General features: G+C 38.4%; 1 protein-coding gene across 3 annotated transcripts in view; it reads left to right on the plus strand.

Moving 5' to 3' along the window:
- The window catches only part of LOC145981571 (aquaporin AQPAn.G-like), a 138,283-nt gene extending 116,339 nt beyond the window's left edge, over positions 1-21,944 (plus strand). For all 3 annotated transcript variants that reach the window (XM_083114923.1, XM_083114924.1, XM_083114925.1), the window contains exons 5-6: positions 10,974-11,054; positions 19,100-21,944. In XM_083114923.1, the coding sequence (XP_082971049.1) occupies positions 10,974-11,054; positions 19,100-19,318 (300 nt within the window). In that variant the 3' untranslated portion in view covers positions 19,319-21,944. The remainder of the gene's footprint in view (positions 1-10,973; positions 11,055-19,099) is intronic.
- The last annotated feature ends 4,684 nt before the right edge of the window (positions 21,945-26,628 follow it).

Below are 26,628 nucleotides of genomic sequence, written 5' to 3' on the forward strand. Positions count from 1 at the left end.
ACATTAGATTCACAACTTAAGCTATCTGTTATGACATCTGACGGGAGATTTTGGAACTACACTTTCCGGCTAAGCTTGCTTCGCTACGTGGACAAAAATTGAGGGAAAAAACAATAGGAAAAGTACATTGATTATTGAAAGTATTTGTCTAGATAGGTTTAAAACCAATGTCAACCACCCAAAGTCTCCACCGTTCCGTTACACTTTTATATCATTCAACTGCACAATTGTTATGCCAAAAATGGTTTCTAAAGCAGCTTCACACAATATAATAACTTAGTTTACAAGCTTCCAATACGGTATATGTCACCAGTAGCAGCGAAAATTAAAATAAAATTCTTACAAATCGTATACAGTACTGTTTCTAGGCATTGAGTATAAAATTTGACGTGCCTCTTATAGAAAAGGTTGTACTGCAAGTGAAGCGAGCATAACATTTTTGGAACTACTCCTTTGTAAACTGATACTAATTGTACTTTTTGGCGCCTATATTTTTGTCTTTTTGCTCGTTACACTCCCTCCCCCTTTTTTTCGATGCGATTGCCTCCCTACATAAATAAATATTTTACAGCTGTGCAAAAGGAGGCCGATTTACAGAAAATGTCTTGTAGGTTTCAAGTAATTTTTCATGTAACTCTCCTTCCTAAATCTGTCGAAAGTTGTATGCTATCATAATTCAGTGATTTATGTATACACCGCAACATCCCCTAACCCCCCCAATTTTCATTAAAACTGCCTTAATTTTTTATTCACAAAGACCCAAATTTATGACTAATTTGGCTCTAACCCCCACCCCCCAGAGGGACAATTCTGGGTGCTAGGTAATGCTCAATTGTTTTGTTTTCTACATGGCATTCTTACTGTAGGTTTACTAAAATAATTCCCGAGTTGCTTGTTACCGTAAAGAAAGATCTTCTAAAAGAAATATTCTTTGGAACTTTTTCATAATAAATTACGAAAACATATCGAATGATGCATACAATCGATTACACATTACATTTATCTCGAATGCAACGAATTCCTTCTTTCTTTTGTTCTCTGTGGACGCTTTCTTGAAATGTCACCCGATGGCGCAACCTGTGTCAGCTGTAATGTTCATCTTATTGGCCGAAGGGAAAAGCTTTTTTATTCCTTCCGCTCGTAAGTTCCTTTGTTTTCCTATATGTATCCATCATTTTTATTACTTCCCTCTTCTTTCCTCTTTGGTTTCCCGGTTAAGCCATGCCATGCATCTGGAATGGAAAAGCAAAGTCTTCCCCCTCCAGGACAAGTTGGTCTTCCCCTCCAGGACAACTCGTCCTTCCCAGATTTATACGTGATCAAGATGTGCCTGTGACCTGCTTTCCCTGCTTTATTCAATGTTGCCATTCCTCCGTCTGCTTACGGAGCTACGTGGGATTAAACTGTTCCTGAAGGAACGGCTTGAGGGAACGAATAGATCCCTATTTTGTCTTCTGAGTAAATCATAGGATTTGGGCAAAAATCCTTCTGGTTTCCTATCTCTAAGAAAAAGTAGATGTTGTGTTGCAGGCTGCAGAGCCAAGCTTGACTGAAGAAGAAGGGGATGTTTCATTCTCTCCCCCTACCACATTAATTATCCTGAGATAAGCTTGCAGTTTATTGTTTTCAACTGATACGGCGCCAGCTCGAAAGAAGTGGAGGTAAAACTTCACATTTTTTGGCGCAATTTTTATCGCGAAAATAAAAATCCACGTAATATTCGTTTACGGGCAGGTTTAATGGGAATGTAGGGGGTTCTTTATCAGAAGCAGTGAGATACCTCAGCATTCTCCATTCCCCAAAGCTTTCCAACGCTAACTGTAGCTTTCCAAGGAAGCGATGGGAAGTAATCCTTGCAGGGTTGCAAGCTGCACGGTTATTTCACTAACGCTAGAGAATTATTAAGATAACATGACTCGTCTTTCACATCTTGGTTCATTGATTGATTTGGTGTGTTTTCGTCGCTTTTCCTCCACTTTTGGATAATCGCGAGGATGAGTTATTATATGATGAAATTGATCATGGGACACCATGCTCAGGCTGAGATTCGAATTCGAGATCCCTGGTGTCTTTCTGATATCTTTCCGACACTTACTGTACAGTGGGATCCATCAGTATTATCATGCAAATTGTCCATGACTATTTCATAAATTTTTCTCTTACATTCTATGTGTTTTTAAGAGATGTATTTTTATGTATGCTGGTGCAGAAGTTGTCAACAGCTTGTTTTGAGCTTTCTTTTAATTCTTAAAGCTGTTATTGGGTCAAATAAAGTGCACGAACATGGTGATGGACAATTTGCTTGGTAATACTCATGGATCCCACTGTACCATACACGTAGTAGATTCTGGATGTAATTAAGAGGTTCCGGGCTCGATTTCCATTGGAGGACACATTTTAGGGTTTCACTATTCGCGATTAAAATTACCACCTGAGCGCTAGTGTCGCTTCCAATATGGCCGCTCTATGTAGGATAACTCTTTGTTTACATTCAGCAGTAGTACGAAACAGCAGCATGTTATCATGGCTGCTATGGAGGAGAAACGAAGGTGAAGCTGTGATGAGAACGAAGCATTTAATTATGATAGGCAAAAATAACACGGAAAACGCAGACGAAACTAATGTATACGCACTGGTTCTTCAAAGCAGTGCTGCATCCTCTGCACCTCATGTTGTAACTGGGGTTCTCGGAAATAATTTGAAAATAAAGGAATTGAAATTGATCTATACTTGAAAATCTGGCAGGAGAAAATTGCGAACATATCGTTGCAGTTCTTTCTCGATAATATTCACGATTTCATGACCAGGCTATCCTCACTGAAGAAGGACATCGTACTGAATGAAAGAGTAACATTAGCATGTCTATTTTCATTTTCTGGTTACATTTGACATTAATTCATTCTCAAACTATTTTCATCTTCTTTATTTATAAAGTACAATTTAAAATTTTACTTTCATGGCAATATATATTTATCTCTCGAAAAATAAATTGTAGACAAGTGCATTCTTCGTAATTTCCTTGCCGAATTACGCTGTGATTCCCCATGCCAGAATCTTCTGTCAATCAATTTCGTTTTCATTTTGTTGATTCCACGACGTGGAAACAATTCTAACCCATAAAACGATTTAGAGCACAAAAAACCTGAACAGTAGACCTTACTCGTTCGCATATTCCCAATGCTTTACACGACTTCAACACAACGTATCCTACTTAGAGTAGTTCCTGAAAGTCCCACCAGATGGCATATCGGTTAATTTTAATCGCGAATACGACAATCTGTAAATTTCGTCCCCATTAGCCTATCCGTGAATAAAGTGGATATAAACAATTCATTTTTCATAATGTAGTATGTTGGGAAACTATATTTGGGATTGGAAACTCTGTTAAGTCGTGGATGCACATGTATTTTCCAAACATAAAATTGATCAATTGACAAACAGAAAGAAACGTCCATGTCCCGACCGTGACTCGAACACAGAACCTCCGGTAGTGACGTTGTTAGTCGATCGCTCTATGTTCTTCGCGCCGACCTCCGTGGCGGAGTGGTTAGCGCAGTTCCTTGTGGTCGCCTCTTCACCATATCATTACTCATCATCATCGTCGCGATTACACAAAATCTGTAGAAAAGGGATAAAATATGAACCACATCAATCAAAGCAATTGCCTCCCAAGCTGTTGTTCATTGACAGCGCATATATTCCCATCCAGGGTGCGAAATCATTTAAGACTGGGTTGGGGGGGGGAGATCATAATCAACAAACCCTCTCCCCCACAAACATACATAGCCTATACATTATACGATATGCATATTTATAATGTTATTAAAACTAAAAATAAATTACTAAATTAAATTACTAAATTAGCAATTAAAAATAGTATTATTATTAATTACATACAAAGAAATAAATTTGTTACTTTTATGTATATCAGATATTATAATGTAGCAACCTTTACTAACCGGTTAAATATGTTAATAAATTATGAAATAGTTGAAGTGGTTTTATTTAGTTTTCTTTTTATGTTAATATAAATCAATTAGATTTCATAGTTATTATTGTTTTGCATTTTTTATTTACTTTTATTATGCGTATTGATGTAGATTTGTTAATGATCTCTTGAGAGAGAAAAGGCATTGAACACTCACAACTACACTAATTTGTGTATGTTTTCGATATTATTCTTAGTACAGTATATTTGAAATTAATAGGAAATTGCTTATCTTTTGTTTGTTGTAACAAAAACTCTCCCCCCGGGAATTTTTGTTGGGGGGGATTTTTGGTGAGGAAATCCCCCCGCCCCCCCCAGGATTTCGCACCCTGTTCCCATCACCGCTGTTTTCTGTCTGAATACGCGGGAGTCGGTTACTTCTTACTTTCAATTCGATATTGGGTCAAAAGAGAAATTTGGAGGGCTCCCTCCTTGGATCGAGAGTGCGTAAGTGCTAACCGGCAACGCATAGTTTCGCACAACTCGATCCGGTAAGCGTATTTACAAACCCGATAGTGCTGCAGAACCAGAGGTATATAAAGCTTTCTTATTGGCTGTGTGCACCGGAAGTGTTTATGTTCCGTGTCCATTGTTCCTTGTTTCTTCGTATGGAAAAATAAGACTCGTGATTATATAGTAATAAAGTTTGTAATCAGATTGTTGAAATTATGTTAAGAAATGTACGTTTATATAATAAATATAATGTTTGAAATGATATACGTTGAACATACATAATTTTCTCAATTGTCATTGGTAGTTACAATGTTTGCACTGATGTGACTTTAAATAGAAAAATCATTTGCTTCAAGATGAGTTCTGATTTCTGTCTTCTAAAACATTGATTTAAATAATTGTGCTAAAATATCAACCTTAGTATAAATGGGTTCCTTATCTTGTTGGAATGGATATTTGAAATCTACACTGTTAATTTGAACCCTGCCATCTAGCGTTAACTTGAAGAAACGCTGCATCAACTTCCGGAATGGCAGCCAATCAGAAGCCAAATATCGCTGGAGGTTCTGCAGTACTATAGGGTTTGTAAATACACACCCGGTAACCCTTCCCTTCTGAAACCACCACGATAACACGCTCTTCAATGAGCAAACTTGGTCTCAGTCCGATCGGTTAGTTCTTTCCCGAGTCACAGAGTTGGCAACACTGCGACCGGACTTAAAAACAACCTCCGTGTAATAAGAGGAGAGAAACTGTGATGGTCTTCAAGCGGGATAATCACCGCCGGAAAACCCTGGCGAATCTCCAAAGTCTATCTCAGAGGTCGTTTCCGATACGTTCGAAATCTCGGGAGACATATACCAAAGCAAGGAGTCCCCAGCATCCCTAAGGATCCCACCGTCAGACCGCGGGAAACAACATCTCCAGCGAAGAGAAGATTACGCGGAGATGGAGAACGCGTTTCGATCCGGAATCCTCGTGATTACGGTGACGTTACAGTTTCTGGAACCTTTTGCATAAGTACCTCGTCTACCTAGACCTGCCTGTAATACGACTGTGGCGGTTCCTAATGTCCTTGGTTGATAAAGTTATTCGCCGATACGGAAGATAGGAGTTCGAGATTGCATGGTCTAGAAGGGAGATTTAGGGAAGATGTATGTTGCGTGTGACGTCAGCTAATGTGAGGCTTCACAGCTAACGGCAAACGGAATGAACTAATCAGCAGTTTGAATTGATGAATTCTGTCGTAAGCACTCAATTGACAGATCAAAACATGGATATCACCAAGCCGTTGATACCATTCGGATATCTGTCTACCCATTTCTGGAGAATGCAGCAAGAAATGCTGCCACAACTTCTACATATCAACAATGACAAGATTGCACGCAGAATTCTACTCCCTGTTCACTGTTATATGGAATAAGACATTAACACATACACAATCAGAAAAATAATAAGTAGGCAGGTGTTGTCCTAATTGCGAACAGTTCTAATTGCGAACAGTTCTAATTGCGAACACTTGCTGCCTGAACAGGAATAACCTCGAAGGGCTGTGTCCTAATTGCGAACACTTACTGCCTGAACAGGAATAAAATCTAAAGGCTGGGTCCTAATTGCGAACACTTGCTACCTGAACAGGAAAAACCTCGAAGGGCTGTGTCCTAATTGCGAACACTTGCTACCTGAACAGGAAAAACCTCGAAGGGCTGGATCCTAATTGCGAACACTTGCTTCCTGAACAGTAATAACATCGAAGGGCTGTGTCCTAATTGCGAACACTTGCTACCTGAACAGGAATAACCTCGAAGGGCTGTGTCCTAATTGCGAACACTTGCTGCCTGAACAGAACAACCTCGAAGGGCTGTGTCCTGATTGCAAACACTTGCTCCCTGAACAGGAATAACCTCGAAGGGCTGGATCCTAACTGCGAACACTTGCTGCCTGAACGGTAATAACGTCGAAGGGCTATGTCCTAATTGCGAACACTTGCTTCCTGAACAGTAATAACATCGAAGGGCTGTGTCCTAATTGCGAACACTTGCTGCCTGAACGGGAATAACGTCGAAGGGCTGGGTCCAGATTGCGAACACATGCTGCCTGAACAGAATAACCTCGAAGGGCTGTGTCCTAATTGCGAACACTTGCTGCCTGAACGGGAATAACGTCGAAGGGCTGTGTCTTAATTGGGAACACTTGCTACCTGAACAGGAATAACATCTAAGGGCTGTGTCCTAATTGCGAACACTTGCTACCTGAACAGGAATAACCTCGAAGGGCTGTGTCCTAATTGCGAACACTTGCTGCCTGAACAGAACAACCTCGAAGGGCTGTGTCCTGATTGCAAACACTTGCTCCCTGAACAGGAATAACCTCGAAGGGCTGGATCCTAATTGCGAACACTTGCTGCCTGAACGGTAATAACGTCGAAGGGCTATGTCCTAATTGCGAACACTTGCTGCCTGAACAGGAATAATCTCGAAGGGCTGTGTTCTAATTGCGAACATTTTCTGCTTGAACAGGAATAACCTCGAAGGGCTGTGTCCTAATTGCGAACACTTGCTGCCTGAACAGGAATAACCTCGAAGCTCTGTGTCCTAATTGCGAACACATTTTTATGCCTTTGGTACCTACAACTTCTCACACGTCCTGTGTCTTTTGAAAACGATTTTCTTTAAAGTGACTGAGTTCCAAACGTGAGATTTATCAGTGCCTTGTGGGGCACAGAACGTAGAAAATTCCGCATGGTTAACGTTAAGTATAAATATAATTTAATAATAAAAGTGTGGCCTACTTTTATACAAACATACTGCACAATTCTTAACTGAAAACAACTTTGTCAACTAAATATTTATTAACTGTTACTTTAATTTCAAATTCAAATTTCTAAACATATGACATTACTCTTAAAAATTTAGGAATATCACCAATCTTTCTTATACTTGTAGTGCTTCTCGCCATCCAATAAAACAGATTTCTTCTTCCGCGTTATGCCTTCCAGGTTCATTTCCAGCCTAAGAATCATGTCATTAGACTATTGTGCCTCAGCCTTCAAGCTTTTTATAAGTTATTCCATGCTTTGATGTGGCCCTCCTAGCTCACTGTTGATTTTGTGGTTCCATCCCTCCACTGCATTATTTGTCCGCCGCCTCCCGTTGAAGCAGTTACACATCTCTTTTTGCACTAAGGGGTTTTCAAGACATTAGCACAAGAATGAAAGACTGACTACGTCGACAGACGGAAAGGGTGAAATGACCTTGGAGGGATTTACAAAGTGGAAGACCATGATAAGTCAATCAGGTTGGCTACTGTTGCTAGTCAAGCCAGGTGTCTCTCTTGGTCACTACCTTATTAGTTCTCCAAAACAAGTTTTTCAGTTCCATGTGTTCGCAATTAGGACCATTTAGACATTGTTCGCAATTAGGACGATTTAGGCGTTGTTTGCAATTAGGACCATTTAGGCGTTGTTCGTAATTAGGACCATTTAGGCGTTGTTCGCAATTAGGACCATTTAGGCGTTGTTCGTAATTAGGACCATTTAGGCGTTGTTCGCAATTAGGACCATTTAGGCGTTGTTCGTAATTAGGACCATTTAGGCATTGTTCGCAATTAGGACCATTTAGGCGTTGTTCGCAATTAGGACCATTTAGGCGTTGTTCGTAATTAGGACCATTTAGGCGTTGTTCGCAATTAGGACCATTTAGATATTGTTCGCAATTAGGACGATTTAGGCGTTGTTTGAAATTAGGACCATTTAGACGTTGTTCGCAATTAGGGCCATTTAGGCATTGTTCGCAATTAGGACGATTTAGGCGTTGTTCGCAATTGGGACACAACCTTACGAAGGGTAATGTTAGGAAATTCCGCACAATACAGGGTGAGCATAAAGTCTTTCCCTGTTTATGAATATTTATATCTCAACTTCCACGGTAGATAGGCAAATAAAACTTATGGCAATAAGTAGTGCAATACATCAAGTTTTTTCCATTTCTTTGTTTTGTCTGATTCGTAGAGACGGTCCCATCATGGCCACCGCGTTCGCCGGACATAATCCCTCTTGACTTTCTTTATGGGGTTACGTTTAGTACACAGTGTTTAGTTCACCAGTTCCTGATATGCAAACTCTTCAGACACATATACGAGATGCTATAGAGACGGTGACGGAAGAGATGTTGGCAAAGACATGGAGAGAAATTGAGTATCGCCTAGACGTTCTAAGGGCAACAAAGGGAGCACATGTCGAAGTGTACTGAAGTGTACTGATAACAAAACATTATGAGTTAAGCTACCATTTCCAACAAACCGCATATATGTGTCTAGCATAATTCGTTAGTAATAAAAGTTTGTAATCAGAGAAAGACTTAATATCTTCCTGAAAATATGATTTTATCATAGAGTGTCACGTTTATACAATCATCGTACCATTTATGGTAGTGCAAATTTAGAAAAGAGAACACCTTACAATATACCAAAGATGCATCTCTAGGACCATTTAGGCGTTGTTCGCAATTAGGACGAATTAGGCGTTGTTCGCAATTAGACTTTGTTCGCTATTAGGACCATTTAGGCATTGTTCGCAATTAGGACCATTTAGGCGTTGTTCGCAATTAGGACCATTTAGGCGTTGTTGGCAATTAGGACCATTTAGACGTTGTTCGCAATTAGGACCATTCAGGCATTGTTCGCAATTAGGACCATTTAGGCATTGTTCGCACCTTACAATATACCAAAGATGCATCTCTATAATATGGCGAATGTCAACTTATACGTAAAGTGAAGCTAACTGGACACCGGATATCATTTCTATGCTTCACAGAACTTTCAAATATTTCAAGATTCCTCCGGCATGACGCTTCTCTCTTCTTCGCTGCTTTGATATTCCTACAAATGCTTCTTCATTACGGAAGTTTCAGGCAGAACCAAGATAAATTGGCAAAACTCGGGAAGGAAAATAAAAAAAAGAGACACATTAATTAAGCTAAATAACCCAGTTGATTTGGGTCCCCATTAGTACATGTTACGCAATATCTTCTTTCATTGGTTAAAAATTCCTTCCTTTTTAAAATTCTTCTCTTTCCTTTTTCATTCCTTCTTAAGCCTGTTTCAAGAAGACAGATCCTCGTTTGGGGTAAGAGCCCCCTCTTCCCCCCTTTAAATTCGTGCATGTTTACATATCTAATTAAAACATGTCTTTCCCCCATTTCTTCTTTTGACTGGAAGAGATTCCCGAACAAAGAACGGAAAATGCTCTTCAGAAATGACACTAATGATCCTTAGGCCTAATTTTCATTTCTTTTGCCTTGTTTATTTATCTTCTTTTTTTTTCAACATCTCTACCTACTCTTTTTCGACCTTTGTCAACTGAACCTTTGACCTTAGTATTTTGTGCCGTAACAAATCTAAATTTAGCTATTCGTCTAATTTTTTTAAAAAAAATATTTGTGGTTGAGGAAAAGGAAAGTTGCAGGGGCATGATCTACAAAGAAGAGACAGACCGCGGCAAAGTCGTGAATTAAAGTAGACAGTCATTTATTTTCTTCTCTCAGTCCCATGGGCCATATTAGTGGTACGTCACCGGCAGACAACATATCCAAACAATCTCGTCACGTGGTGTTTTCCTCATATTGTTGTAATGCATTGTAAAGCTGCCCCTGCGTTGCCAAAATGTACAGTGCTGTCCAAAGCTCGTTCCCTTTATCTTTATCGAGTGTACCGCCCACTCGATGACAGCGCCACGTTTCTTTTTCTTGTGTGTCATATTTAAATTAAATCTAAATTTTGATGAATGAATATGCATATTTTGTTGCCATATGAGCACGGAAATGGTCTTGAATTGCTTTTGCACGATGCTACAGCACAAGAAATAAACGAGACAGGCATAGCTCATGGAATAAGAGCGACAACAAGCTACAACACAAGGAATAAGAGTGGAAATAATCTACAGCACAAGGAATAAGAGCGACAATAAGCTACATCACAAGTAATAAGAGCGAAAATAAGCTACATCACAATGAATAAGAGCGACAGTAAGCTACAACACAAGTAATAAGAACCGACAATAAGTTACAACACAAGAAATAAGAACGACAATAAGATATAACACAAGAAATAAGAGTAGAAATAAGCTACAGCACAAGTAATAAGAAGCAACAATAAGCTACAACACAGGAGATAAGAACAACAATAAGCCACAACACAAGAAATAAGGGTTGAAATAAGCTACAGCACAAGGAATAAGATTGACAATGAGCTACAACACAAGGAATAAGAGCGACAATGAGCTACAACACAAGGAATAAGAGCGAGAATGAGCTACAACACAAAGAATAAGAGCGACAATAAGCTACAACACAATAAATAACCGAGAAAGAAATCCAGAACACAAGGAAAATGCGACAATATGCTACAGCAAAATGAGGAAATGACATCTTTAGGTATTTATATAAACAACATTAAGAAAACTTTCATATACTTGTTTAATAATAACTCTTCATTATTTTATTAGATATATACTTATATGTAATTCCTTTTACAGTCACCATACACAGGGGCGAGTATGAACCCGGCTAGGACTCTTGGACCTTCAGTGTGGACCGGAAATTGGACATCACATTGGGTATGTTTTTATTATAGTTAAAATTGTAAGTGGCTTGATTCTGTTGAGAGTCTGTCCAGTCATGGCTGACGTGTTTTTGTAACAATTTAAATATAATATATTGCACAACGCCGCGGTTGTCATGGTAACCGTGGCAACGGTGAATTTGTGACTCGTGGTTGCATACCACAATACAGAAAATTTAGTTTTTCGAGGGCTCGTAGCGTCAAAACTAGGCCTAGACGAACAAACTTTTATTAAGAAAAGTTGTTAGTTTTGATGTGTTGTACGAGGCGTAGGAAAACACTGCTTTAAAAATAAGTTTTTTGAAAAAAAAAATCTTTAGTAGACACTGCCTGACTCATTTGCCATTCTTTTCAAATCACCTTTTCAATTATTAATATTACTGAGAGTGTCTAGTAAACGAATGATTTTTGGGAAAAGAAACTTACCGTATATTTTATATGCACTATATTTCTCATCATTCATGAAAAATAAAAATCCTTAACTGGGAGTCAATATTGGGTGCCGTATAGGTACTCTGTCCCCTTGAGTTACTTTCGGAGGAAGGGGGAAGAAAGTTGCTTGCTCCCAAAGTCTTCCATATTTTGCCATTGGTTCACAATAAGCTAAGGAACCGAAACATTTTGCGTCAGATTGATATAGGAAAAGTGAGGGTGACGCGAAACAGGGTGGGCGAAGTAAGGAACAAACAACACGCACACAGAGAAAGAAAAACTCAATATGCTGACCAAGCCAGAAATTTATTTTATTATAAAAACATAAACTAAACGGAACGTTTCAACCTTCTAGCAAGATCTTCTTCAGACTCTGTATCAAGTACAAATGTAACACGGTACAAAACAGGACGATATATATACACACAAACATTACTCCCCTCCAGACTATTAGAAAGTTGTTCTGGAACATTCTAGCAGGTGGCTTTCCCTTGTCAACTGTACTTTTACCTGAAAGGCTAAACATATTTTCTTCCATCTAGAATGTGGTTGGACTCTTTATCTCACGCTCAATGAACTGAATTGGAATGGGGGACTGAAGATAAACAAAGAATGGAAGAAGGTGTTAGAAATAGTGGAAAGGACAAGAGAGAAAGAGGAGAGAAGAAGGAAGAAGAATGAAGGAAATAGAGTGTGAGATAGAGAGTCCAACCATATTCACTTTCAGGTAAAAGTACAGTTGACAAGGGAAAGCCACCTGCTAGAATGTTTCAGAACAACTTTCTAATAGTCTGGAGGGGAGTATTTTTGTGTATATAAATCGTCCTGTTTTGTACCTTGTTACATTTGTACTTGGTGCAGAGTCTGAAGAAGACCTTGCGAGAAGGTTGCAACGTTACGTTTAGTTTGTTTTATAATAAAATAAATTTCTGCCTTGGTCAGCATATTGAGTTTTTCATATCATGGAAACAAGGCTTAATGGTGTTATAACAGAGAAAGAGAGAGAGCAACACACACAGAGAGAAACAAATAGAAAACACACACAAAGAAAGTGTGAGATAAAAAGAGAAGTAGATAAATAAAAGCAAAGACGGAGAGAGCAAAAAGAGAAATAGAGAAACCGAAAGATAAAAAACACAAAGAGACAAGGAATACAAAGAGAAATAGAGAGACAGAAAGAGAAGAAAATGCAAAGAAAGAGAGAGAAAAGAGAGAAATAGAGAAGCAGAAAGAGAAAAACACAAAGAAAGAGAGCAAAAAGAGAAATAGAGGAAACGAAAGAGAAAAACACACAAAAAAGAAAGAGAACAAAGAAAGAGAAAGAACAAAGAGAAATAGAGAAACAGAAAAAGAAAAACACGTAAAGAAAGAGAGAGAAGCAGAAAGAGAAAAACACAAAGAAAGAGAGCAAAAAGACAAATAGAGAAACCGAAAGAGAAAAACACACAAATAAAGAGAGAAAGAGAACAAAGAGAAATAGAGAAACAAAGAGAGAAGGAGAACAAAGAGAAATAGAGAAACAGAAAGAGAGAAACACAAAGAAACACAAAGAAAAGTGAAATAATGAAATTGATAGAGTAAACCACACATGGAAAGTGAGAAAATAGAGAAATAGAGAAAGCAGAAACATAGAAAAATATGGAGGGATAAGAACATGGATAACAGGGACAAAGAGGAGAGAGAGTAGTAAACAAATATAAACAGAGAGAGAGAGAGGGAGAGAGAGAGAGAGAGAGAATGAGATACAGTGAGAAAGGATTAGGAGAAGATGAAATAGAATATCAGAGATTGGAGAACAGCGAGAAGGAACACAAATAATACACAGAAAATAGAGAAAAATGGAGAAGTAGCGGAGGCAAAATTGAGGAGAGGAACAGGCAAGAAAAGGTAAGACAGAGAATACACAGAGATTCGATTGTTTAGTTTGATTTATTTTACTTCGCCACTCTCGACCGGATCAAGAAAGTGTGGGGCGTTACCCCCACACCCCCTATACGCCTTCATGGCGTGGTGCTATGCACAGGGGAGCACTTTAATTTCTTACTTTTGTGCCACTTTTGGTTAATTTGCGAAGATGAGTGATGAGATGATGAAATTGATGAATGAACATTCACAAACATCCATGCCCAGGCCAGGATTCAAACAGACAGAGAGAGAGAGAGTCTGCTAAAGTTTTTACACGGATTGAAGAATACCAAGAACATGTAGACAAGAACTTGGACTGTATTCAAGAACCTTTAGACGTAGTCAAAACATTTATTTTCTCTAAAAAGAGAGACTCTGATGCCCTTGCAAATTTCACTACCTCTCACAAACTCATGTTCTATTCTCCCAAGCTGCGGAGTTTTATTTTCAGAATCTTGCTCACATGGTAGATTTGCTCCGAACAATAGCCCTGGCAGGCTCCTTTGCATACCACGACAATGCCGTCGCAACAAGTGAAGCTAAACGTGTAAACAATCGAACCATCGATGTGGAATCGAAATCGACTGATTGGTTTAGATGGAAGAGAGAGAGAGAGAGAGAGAATAAAGGGGCGGGGAATGGGGTGGGCAGAAGGAGAAGAGAACGAGAAGAAGAAAAAAGAACAATGGAAGGGAAGTTTCTATTTCGGGGATCTTCGAATAGAAGGAACCCTACCTTCTCCGACGAATGAAGTTAAATAAGAGAAGCATTCAGCCTGAGAAAGAGAGAGGGAGAGATAGAAAGAGGCCAAATTTAATTTCAAGAGAACTCTCCATTCAGGCCCTGACCTAATATCACTTTCCACCCACTTCCAGTTCGCCAGAACCCATCTCTTCTTTCTTCCTCCTCATATATATATATATATATATATATATATATATATATATATATATATATATATATATATATATATATATAAAGAGGAGATCTCGACCAACACTGAAAATAGAGACCTGCCCAAACAGGAAGAAAGTAAATTGCATAACTTCAACTCCAGTTGCCATGGTTACGCTCTTTGAACGCACTTCCTATCATTTGGGCGCCCCCTAGCTAAAATTAGGAACTGTTTCAGTTTTCTAGAGCCTTTTGTCTGCGATTTCTGGGAATTAAATCTGGATTTTGCAGGCCACAGGCTGGACCATCCAATGTATGGTTCATGTAACGTTATTTTAAATGTTTTGCATATTCTTCTTGTTTACCTGATAGAGGAAACCTACAACAACGACTTGGGGTTCGTCGTGCTGACCACACGTCACCCCGTAACTGGTTGGATGATCGCCCATCTCTGCTGAGGCATGTGGGAGTGAGGTTGGCAGTTAGTAAGCAGGACTTGGCCCTCACGGGCTGTTGCGCCACGAGTTGTTACCAAACGCACTTAAAATTTTAATTCATATATTTTTTGGGACTACTTGTGGCTAATAGAAACCAGGAGGCTAAGAGATGATTCGATGAATTGATGAAGAGACACTCGCAAAGGAACGTCCATGCCAGGATTCGAACACGGAACCGTTGGTGGTTAGAGCGTTAGACTGTAAGGGGACCACTTAACGAGTCGGTCTCGTCTCGGTTGTCTACACTGCAATCTCACTCTCGCCCGTGTCTCGATCAAACAGACCGCCATCCTCGTTTAAAGATCCATACAATCCGGACTTACAATGATTTCGAACCAAGGGAGGGTCTGTGTCCTCTGGGCAGTGATGTGCCATAGACTATAAGTTTACGTCCACGTGCGTTATCTACACGTAATCTACGCGTAGATTGCATTGGGTTGTAGTTTACATAGACTACGTAGACAATCTAAAGTGCATTAAAATTAATTTCCAAGGGTTTCATGAAAATAAAGTAACATTTTCAACTATATTGGTTCTTAACGAACTGAAAAGAATCCTATTTACAACAAATTTTCTCTTCTCTTCTACTATCAACTTGGAAGAAAATAAACAGTATGCAAAAGAAACAACAGATGGCAGTCGTGAGGCGAAATTAGTTTTTACCCATAAAACACTAGAATATTTCATATCTTAGGGTTTTTCCTAGGTGAGAAATTGTTCGAATTTGGGAGAAAGAGTATGAAAAGTTCTCCTCACATATTAGCAACTGATACACAGTATAATTTTCTTTTAATTCCATGGCGCTCTTTGGTAGTTATCACCTTTCGCCATTTTGTTTACATATATTACGTAATCTACGTGTATAAAATAGTCTACGTGTAGAATGTAGACTATTGTTGTTTACGCGTAGACGCACATCACTGCCTCTGGGTTCTTTTGGGGCCACTGTTTCGAAAGAACTAGAAGTTGAGCCATAGTGATATCTTATAATGCATTCCCCACCATTTGCTTTGCAGATTACTTCGGCTCGAAGTATTTTTCTTCCGCCTGTAAGGAAATATTTGCCACCGTCAAACGACTACTGAACTTGCTTGCAGTAATTTTCCTCAAGTTCCTTCTCGAAACTCTCCCCCCCCTTCTCCCTTCCCGCGCTTTTGCAGAGAAGGAGTGGAGAGAGAGAGAGAGAGAGAGAGAGAGAGGGAGAGAGGGAGGAGTAGAAAGTAATTCTCCCAACACATCTTCAGAGTCTCTGGATATTCTGGAAAGAATCGGAAAAGTCCTCCCGAAGAGACAGGCTTCCATATGGAAAAAGAGGATTTAGGTTGCATTAATATGCTCGGTCCCGGTAGGGACAAGGCATTTGTTTTTCTGCATGGGGACATTTGTTTTCCAGAAAATTCTAATTTTGTGTAAGCTAGATGGGGAAAAAAAGCTTGAAAGTTCCATGTAAGGCACGGATTTGTTTTCTACTTTATCATTTAAACTTTTGCAGTTTTCTACCTGAGTGTACTTCATCATGAAATGTGCTTTTAAGTAATGTTACAGTTGTCAACTCTCGAGCCATACGAAACTAACTTGTGGTAATCGACAACAGATGGCTCTGTCACTCTGCATGCACAAATTAGAATATAGAATTCGTTATATTAACAAAAGGACTTTACGGTCTGCAAGAAAAATATGTCAACATTATTTTCAACAATACTGCTACATTTAAGTTACAGTGACTTTCCTTATACTTTAATTTTGCCTTACAGTTAGTATAAGATTCATATTAAGAGTCAATAGTACTCCATAAAATGCAGAAGGAAGTACTGGATATTGGAGCAGTCAAATGTCTGCTCCCATTGCACACTATCGTGTGTGGTTCCCTGATGTATAGGATCGACCTCTGTGGAGGAGTAGTTAGCCAGGAGTCGTGGGTTCGGGTCCCGTACAGGGCATGGGTGTTCTTTGTGAGTGTCCCATCATCACTCATCGTCGCAATTAGCCAAAAGTGGAAGAAAAGCGACGCTAAATATCAAGATCTCCCGGGTATATGGATCATACTTTCAACATTTTGTTTCATTATCAATAGTCTCTTATGTTAAGAATCAGTATGGTTATAATTTCAGTACATCTGAAGAGAATTGAACAAGATAGAACAAAGTGGTAGTTGATAGCTGCTCGAAAAGAGAATGCTACTGATATTCGGAAATTTACTGCTGCTTATAGAACTATTGGCAAATTTATCGATATATAGATACTTTGTTACCGGCTGATGATCAGCATCGGGCCCATCCGTACCGGAAAGTATTTCCATGGCAGAAACTTCTACGGCTTTTCTGCAACGAAAGCGAGCCTATCTTGGGAAAAACTGCCTCGGAGAGAGTCTTTAAAGCAAGCTACATTCCAAACCATTCAACACGGGGCTCGTAAAAACCAAAGGTTGAGTGCCGGAGTGAGTGAAAGACTTCGAAGTTGATATCTCTGAAGGTCGTCTTCTCGGCTTTTCCTCTCCCGGATTATTCTGGCGAGCGACTCCTTACGATTCGGGTTTTCTCCGCTCCGCTGCGCATCTGTGCATATCAGGAGAGTTTCCAAGACGCCCGCCTCTTCATTGCCGTCACCAGATAAGGCGAAGACACGGGGGGGAGTTTACTCCCCGCTTCTGAAAGGGGGATGCTTGCCTGATGTCTCCACCCTTATCGTCACGAGCCACGCACGGCGTGGAAGGGACGTTTTTGCAGGAGGCCGTTAACGTCTACCTTCTCACCGGAGAGACAGCCTCATTATGCCTTGTCAAAATTGTGAATTACTTCATTAAAGAATGCGTAAGTCTTGCGTGAGAGGCGTCCAAACTGTCCTCCGCTTTGTGTCTCGGAGGCGCCTGCCTTGAATTCAACACGGTCTTTGTCGACGACGAATGTAAATATTCTCAAATGGCGAGATGAGATTGAAGAGACTCGCAACATTAACACCGTCAACAAAACAGACATCACCGTGTTTACTCATATTTTTCTGCGCCAATAGACGTCAAGACGAAATATCAGTATCAAATCCTCTCAAAGAATGAACGAACAATTTATTTTACTTCGCTTTTCTGCCACTTTTGGCTAATTTGCGAAGATGGGAATGAGCGATGAAATTGATGGATGGTCACTCACAAACATCCATGCCCAGACCGGGATTCGAACCCGGGATGGGATGGATGAAGGGGTAATCACAAACATATTGGACAACACCACAAAGAGCCCCACAGAGGATTATACTACTTGTGAGACCAGACGCCAGAGCCTCGATAGTCTGCAAGATACAGTGCAGGGTGTAATACGTGGAAGGAGGATTGACATTTGGGAGTTTTCGGAAAGGGTCGCCATCCAAAAACCACAGATCCAAATGGGCACAGACACACTAATGAAAATTAATTAAAATGGTTTTTATATTTAACTTATTTTTACGTCGCTATTCTGCCTCCTTAGCCTAAACGCGACGATGAGGATTTAGATTAAAATGACAAAGGAACACTAGCAAAGTCACATCGAATTCAAAACGTTCGATAGCGAAATAGCGAGTCAATGCGTTTGACCAGACACGAAAAATTAACAACTTTCATTCCCGTATCACAGCACGTGTGGTATATTTCTAATGTTATCTTAGTGTCTATAATATTTAGATTTTAGCAGTTTGTTCTGGTTATACAGTATATGTAATGAGCCCATTCGCCGCTATAACATAAGTGCAGTGCGATAAAGATCATGTTCAGTGAGAACATTTTGTGGTGGAGTTAAGCCCACAACTGAATTTCTTTCAATTTAGTTATTGATACTTCTGTCGTCATAATATTAGTTTCGCAAGTTCCATTACACAGTGGTCAGCGTAAAGGGTTGCAAAGCAAAAGGATCCAGGTTCGAACACTGGTCATGTAATAGGCCTTTCATTGTATTTGTCCCATAATCCATCCTCATCGTCGCGATTAACCACAAGGTAAAAAGGCGACAAATAAGCTAAACAAAAATATTACTACTTCGATATTACTATGGACGACTTGCTATTAATTTGCTATTATATTACGAGTACATAGATAGAAATTACTTTTCAGCAAATCACAGTTTTCTTACAATTGTAAGTCATGAAGCTATGCAGGAAGTGTGTGATGAGTCAATAATCTCCTAGAATTAATGTAGTCTAATCCTATTTCAGATCATCAAAAATATTAATCTCATTTACAAAGCATTGATTTTCTAATAACATCTCTAGTTTCAATTGGTTCAAAAATGAAAATTTTCTACTATGTTCCTGTGTTATAAAACAATCTATTCTATTTGTTTTGCAGTTGTATTGGCTAGCCCCATGCACCGCAGGCATCGTCATATCAGCATTCTACCGTTTCGTTTTCGACGCGAGACCAAAAGACAGTTCTTTCGAGAAGGATCCTGACCAAGGAAACCCTTTAACGGAAATCAGAAAGAAATCCCCAGTTGATATCGACAGACTAGAGACCAACAACTTTCCGAGGAACGACAGCAAGCCAGCTGCTCTAGCTAGTGTTTAACCTCTTGCTTTCTACGTGGAACTATTGTGGAAATTTTAAGGAACTCAGAGCTGGCGCCACAGCGTGCACTGGTGAAGCTTCGTGTCGTTTTCGAACACCATACGGCAAGTAGTAGACGTAGGGTAGTTTTGTGCTACCCGAAGTGATGACTCATCATAAAGCTGATGACTAATGATGTGATCAGGTTATGAGAACTGCTACAGAAAGCACTTTTCTACATTTCCCAAGCAAGTGCATCAAATACATTGTACATAATCTTCTTCGGTTAGTACATTATTAATAGCATTGGAAACAAACAACTTCATAAACAATTGACTGAAACGTGACAATGCATATTAACAATAAATGTTAACGTAACGTTCATTTAATTTGAAAGAAGTATAAAATATGTTGTGAACATTCACTTTAGGTTGTGTACTTTCATTCACGTTAAAAATATATATTTATGTACGTGAGGGGAACTGAATCTTTTCAAGCGTTTAAACAGAGAAATTGACAAATAACAAAGTGTATTAATATTAAGGATATTTGAAAAACATTCATACATGGATTGTGGAAATCGTTAAACACTCAATTATAAATTTACAAATACATGAAGGTTATTGTTTGCACGTTGATATATTGAGAGAGAAATAGTGCTGCTAATTTTGTGCAATTATAATGCTCTCTACAACCTTCTATGGACGAAGGTAAAAATATTACAATTTACAGTGATGTTTTGATCATTGGCACTCACATTTCTTGTGTGGTTCTGTATGGTTAACTATACTGCGTGAATGCTTATTTCGTATGTACAAATGGTTTATATAAATGTCAAGACTTTCTTTATTCAGTCTTTCTGATATCTCCAATGTAAGAGAATTGTAGGGGAAAATGTTCTTATGTTCATGTATATGTTGTAAGGAAAATATGAAGCATATTTGACTTGTTTACATATTCAAAAGTTACTTTCCTGAGAATAATTTACTTTCATAAATATCATATTATGTAAAAATGAGATGATTTATGATGTGTATGCAAATGTTGCCATTTATGAATCACATATGATACGTTAAATTCCTGTTGTTGTTTTATGGTATTTCTTAAAGGAACTAAAAATGGATAGAAAATTGTTTGGAATTAACATGCTATCACAGTGTTTACATTGGCACTTGAAGATATTGTCAGATGGACTTGAATTATAAATACTTGCATGTTTACCAATAACCTAGAACCTCAAATAATGAACTAATGGACATTACCAAAATAGGAATGGACATTACTACAGTCTCTAAGATTCTACATAAAAGAATGAGATTTTCTAAACGACATGTTCAGTGGGATCCATGAGTATTACCGTGCAAATTGTCCATCGTCATGTTCGTGCACTTCATTTGACCCAATAAGAGCTTCAAGAATTAAAAGAAAACTCAAAACAAGCTGTTGACAACTTCTGCACCATCATACATAAAAATCCATCTCTTAAAAACACACAGGATGTAAGAGAAAAATTAATGAAAATAGTCGTGGACAATTTGCACGGTAATACTCATGGATCCCACTGAACATCTGTATATCTTTTTCTTAACCGAGCTCAAACTTAATGGCGTTCTTGCAAACACTGCCATCTTATGGATTAGTTCGTAGTTAGGTTCTAATGCTAGGTTCCAACAGTGGCGGCGCCACATTCTCTGACTAGGTTTGACTAGTAAACACGTATTTTGATGTTGAAATTGTTATTATGGGAACAAAAGAATGAAGGTTTACGTCATCATTATTTGTGGACTTTCATTTGCCTATTACCACTGGTCAGTGGCGGAGATTGGGTGCCCCTCGTTCCCCTAATCGCCGTTACTGCCACTGGGGGGAGCTGTGGGGCTACAGACCCTCTCGAAACTTTGGAAAAAAAATGAAGGCAGTCAAAAATTTCGGAAATACCAAAGTCGTAATACAAACTCCCCTTATAACCCTTCAATTACCAGTATCGTCTTTACCATTCTTAACCGTTTTAAAGGTTTTATAATGACGAAATATGTTACAGTGCATTCCACCCCTTACCTAGAACGCAACTATGTGATATCCACTTTAAAGAAGAAAGTAATTAAACAAAATAATCCTGCTAACGCTAGTGCCTATACCATTTTCATAGAGTGAAACCACCATATTTTGGGTGGGTCATGACCCCTTGAAGATAAAACTTGCCTCTGTGATTGCTCTGCACATTCTGTGAACTTCTAGCAAAGTACCTTACATTGTTTCGAGTCAAAAGTAAATGAACTAGTTGAACATAATACCAATTATTGCTAACAAAGCTAAAATTCCCTACCTTGCAAAATACTTTTGGATCCGGATGTAATTCTTTGTACATATGAAAATTGCTAAAGTCTTTCATAGTAAGTTCTTAATTTGGATGTATGAAAGTATATGTTTCACTGTATGAGTACATTGCATGTAAATGCAATTTGGGACCAGTTAAAATACTGTACCTTATATCATCAAAAGAAGGTGGTGAAGGTGAGTTTTATCATTTATGTTATATATATTTTCAAATAGGCAGTTCTACGAAAGAAGAAACAGAATAATCTTTGTACATAAGCTATAAATAATTTGACATTGTACTGAAACTTTCTGAAATAGAAATCAAATGAGGAAGAAATGGTATTTTTATTTAAAATAGGGCTGAATCATGGTTTGGAGCTAATGAGTAGAATTATAAGGGAGAATCTCAGTTCTTTTCAGCGACACAACAAGGCTATCTTAAAATAAGCCCACCATGACAAGTTAGTTGCAGATGAAAGATTAAGTTGAAATTAATTTACAAGTAACAGTACGTAAAGTTTAATTTACCTTTGTAAGTAAAGGTACATAACTCATATTATAAGGGGAAAAGGGGGGTTGTAATTTATAGCAATTAAGTACCGGCTGGACAGAATTAAAGTTATCCAACTCAGAGCCCTCTGTAGGCTGTTTGAGGTATCGTAGAACTCTGAAATTTGGTGAATCCACTATCCAGACCATGGGGAAGAGGATGGCGATAAAAAAGTTCAATTTTCCGCCACCAGGTTGAAATGTGGCGCTGTACTTCCATGATGGGTTGTAATAATGACGTAAACTGCTCCAATTGGTAATGGATTTGCCTTTACCTTGCAAATCTTGCAATAAACGAGAGATTATTTTCTCGCAACTTCCAGCCACTAACAAATGTCTTTCTAATTAATAAGTCAGCTAAATCACTTAACGTGATTATTTGTACAACCCATCATGGAAGTACAGCGCCACATTTCAACCTGGTGGCGGAAAATTGAACATTTTTTTATCGCCATCCTCTTCCCCATGCTCTACATAGTGGATTCACCACATTTCAGAGTTCTACGATGCCTCAAACAGGCTACAGAGGACTCTGAGTTAGGTAACTTGAATTCTAGCCACCCGGTATGTTTTAATGCATATTATAATAAAAAAGCGGCTTAAAAGCTGTTAGGTCCAAAATAAAATAATAATAAAAACTCATGCTACTTTTGAACTAACGACTAACTCAAATTCAAATTATTCTTCAATATCAGTAACTGGAACTCAATTTCTTTATGAGGTAAGCACTTATTTTCTTTTCGCTTTAGTAATTCTAAATGAATATATATTTCCATTAACTCTAATTTGCTATTTTAAACTAAACAATCTCCACTGAGTTGGTTTTTCTACTAGTAAAAAAAAAGTAAAGTGCTCCCCTGTGCTTTGCACAACGCCATGAAGGCGTATAGGGTGGGGTGAAGGTGGGGGTGATGTGATCAGCACCACGCCGCTGGACGTCTTTACCCCGTCCAAGAGTTTCTTCTAGGTACCCACTTTATACGACGCTGGGTGGGAACCGGAGGCGATTGAACAGGTGGAAAAAATTCCGGTTCTCCCCCAGTCTCTCACGACTGAGCTACCGCGGCTCAGTTTTTCTACTAGTGTACATACAAAACTTGTTTTTCAACAAAATAATGCTAAATAATTTTGATTTTTCAATTAAGTAACTTCGTGTTATTTAAAAAAAAACTGTAACTGTTCATCAATTAAAAATTGGGTAACCTTCTTAACTAAGTAAGTGAGTAACTTTTTAAAAGTAAGTAACTGTGTAATCTCCTCAAGTAAGTAATTAACTGGGAAACTTTATCAATTAAGTAATAGTTTAACTGTCTGAATTAAGTAGCTAAGTGACTAAGTTAAGTGATCAGCTTTCTTAAGTAAAGAGCTGGCTAACTTTATCAAGTGACTGAGTAAGTAGCTAATGATTAACTTCGTCAAAAAACTGAGTACCTTTCTCAAGTATACACTGAGTTACTTTGTCAAGGAAGTAAGTGAATCAGTTTTTTCCAAGAATGTAACAGAGATACTTTCTGAATTAAGTGACCGTAACCGAGTTGCCATTTCAAATACGTAACTTCCTGCAGATCCACTGGGCACAATAGAAACCATGCCCTCTTCTTCGAACATACTTGCTTTCAGCTCTCGCAGCGAAGGCACTTCAACATTTGGACCTCTTAACTAAGTTTCCTCCATTAACGAGTAAGCCTTTGGGATGCCCAATTAGCGAAACTCATTTAACAAATGAAACGCGCGAGACATTTGGAACTCTCACTTAATTCCGTCAGCCTTCTTCCTCTCCTCATCCTTCATCTATTTCATTCCTCGCACGTTCATTCTTACCTACAAATTCTGCCTCCTCCCAATCTTGCACCAGTCCCTGCTTCCCTAAGAACACACATTTTAAACGAGTTGCAGCTGTTTTTACCTCAAGGTTATTAGAAATAAGAGGTTGAGCATATGGATTGTTTTCTTCGTGATAATGTAACAAGGTGAATTTATCCACAAAAACGATATCCATAAAATGAATGTCAGGCAACAGAACACAATCGAGAACACAATGTGCATTTCCTGATGTCAGATGTTTTCATTATATCATCACTCATCCCCAATTAGCCAAAAGTGGCACAAAAAGCGAAGTAAAATAAAGATATGTCGGCAGCGGACAAATCGAGAGAGCCTGTTACTTGCCTATGGTTTTGTAACTTAAAGTTGCCATCCAGCTGTTTGATGGCGCTAGTGACTTCCGCATTCGCTTTTCCACAGGCTATAGTAAGCATCCTAACAGAGAGATTGTTTCTTGTCAAGTATTTAATATCTGCATATGGCGACACTGTCATTTTATCTTGCCGCCCTGCAGTCAGCAAAATTAACGTAGACTTTTCTTTGCAATTAGAATAGTTAACAGTAAACGATTTTCATGTACAGTTTCTGTAAACGAAATTCAAGAATTGAGAGCGTGCAAACAGCTCAATTCCATGCGTATCATTCAATTTACAGATTTTCTATTTGGCTAAGAAACTTGTTTTCTTCCCTTCTTCATTAATCCCCTCAAATGTTACGAGATAGAAATAACGAATGAGTTGCAAGTTAGTTAGATCTGCCTTTCATATCGTTGTTAGCATCTTAATTTCGACGTGTTACAATGGATTTACAATTTCTCGTCTTTCAGTTTCTTAGTTCAGAAATTATTGTAGAGATTTCAAGCTGTTTTGAAATTTGCTAATTTTCCTTAGAGCTGCTAGGGTGCGTTCCACTTCTGATTTAAAGAGAAGTTTCTGATCGGGCAAAGTGCCATCTAACTTTTCGTAAGTGTATCTACTGTTCGAACTCATAAGGCATAAATTGTATCTGTTCTTTATTATTATTATTTATGAAGAATAAATGCACCTTGATTATACTCGATTTCATGGTTCAGCTATCATCCACAGGCCATAGTAATTTTTGTTTGTTTATTTTTACACGGTTATCAAAATCTTCAATTTCATTTTTTGTGTGAAACAAGTCATCATTATCGTTTCTTGAGATTCAACGCTCCTCGCTTCGACATTACGAACAACGTATCCTGTCTAACCTCAACTAACAAATGAGGACAGATAAGAAGTCCTTCACAAATCACTAAAGCCCTGGCAGGAAAACAGTCCAATCAAGGTCACGCCACCTACCTACAGTGTTGCCAATGAGGAACAATTTCAACCGACGAAATCAACCGCATACGTACAGTCAACGGCAAAGATAATGGTAGGCAAATTGTCCATCGCTATTTTCATTATTTTTTTATTCTACATTCTATGTTGATTTAAGGAATGAAACTGTGTTGGTTCAAAGCAGGCACTGTCCTCTGCTTATTGACGTCGTTACTTTAATTAATTGTCATGACATTGTGTAATACAGATCGAATGAAAATAATGGTGGACAATTCGCCTACTGTTTCTTTTGCAGTTGGGTGTACAACGTGCGAGGTGTTGACCGAGCAGATTAGAAGAAGTGTGGCAACCATGAACGGCAACGGGTGTGGAGGAGGCAAGGGGAAGCTCCTACCTTGACTGGTCTATTTGCGTGGCGAGAGCTATAGTTAGTGTGGTAGGGGTTCAGGGACGAATACTGTGCACAAATGAGGTGAGCAATCTCACGTTGTTGAGGAGAGGGTGGAGACTGTATACCAGCAAAGACAATGTTTTTCTTCCCTACAGTTGTCTCTGGATAGCTGCCTTCGAATTATCCAAATAAAGGTAGCTAGTATCCAAATAAAAGTTCGAAAATTCGAATTACATATGCATTTTTAACATAGGTTTCAATAGAAATTTCAAAGAGAATTTCAAACTTTTGTTCGAATTACCGAATAAATCGAATTATCCAAGTTCGAATTACCGAATAATTCCAATTACCCAAGTTCGAATTACCGAATAATTCCAATTATCCAAATTCGAATTATCCAAGTTCGAATTACCGAATAATTCCAATTATCCAAATTCAAATTATCCAAGTTCGAATTACAGAATAATTCCAATTATCCAAGTTCGAATTGCCGAATAATTCCAATTATCCAAACTCGAATTGCCGAATAATTCCAATTATCCAAGTTCGAATTGCCGAATAATTCCAATTATCCAAGTTCGAATTACCGAATAATTCCAATTATCCAAGTTCGAATTACCGAATAATTCCAATTATCCAAATTCGAATTATCCAAGTTCGAATTACCGAATAACTCCAATTATCCAAATTCAAATTATCCAAGTTCGAATTACCGAATAATTCGAATTATCCAAATTCAAATTATCCAAGTTCGAATTACCGAATAATTCGAATTATCCAACTTCGAATTGCCGAATAATTCCAATTATCCAAACTCGAATTGCCGAATAATATGCCGAATAATTCCAATTATCCAAGTTCGAATTACCGAATAATTCCAATTATCCAAATTCGAATTATCCAAGTTCGAATTACCGAATAACTCCAATTATCCAAATTCAAATTAT

Source organism: Lepisma saccharinum, chromosome 29 (genome assembly GCF_977018435.1).
Source record: "Lepisma saccharinum chromosome 29, izLepSacc3.1, whole genome shotgun sequence".
Classification (NCBI taxonomy): Eukaryota; Metazoa; Arthropoda; class Insecta; order Zygentoma; family Lepismatidae; genus Lepisma; species Lepisma saccharinum.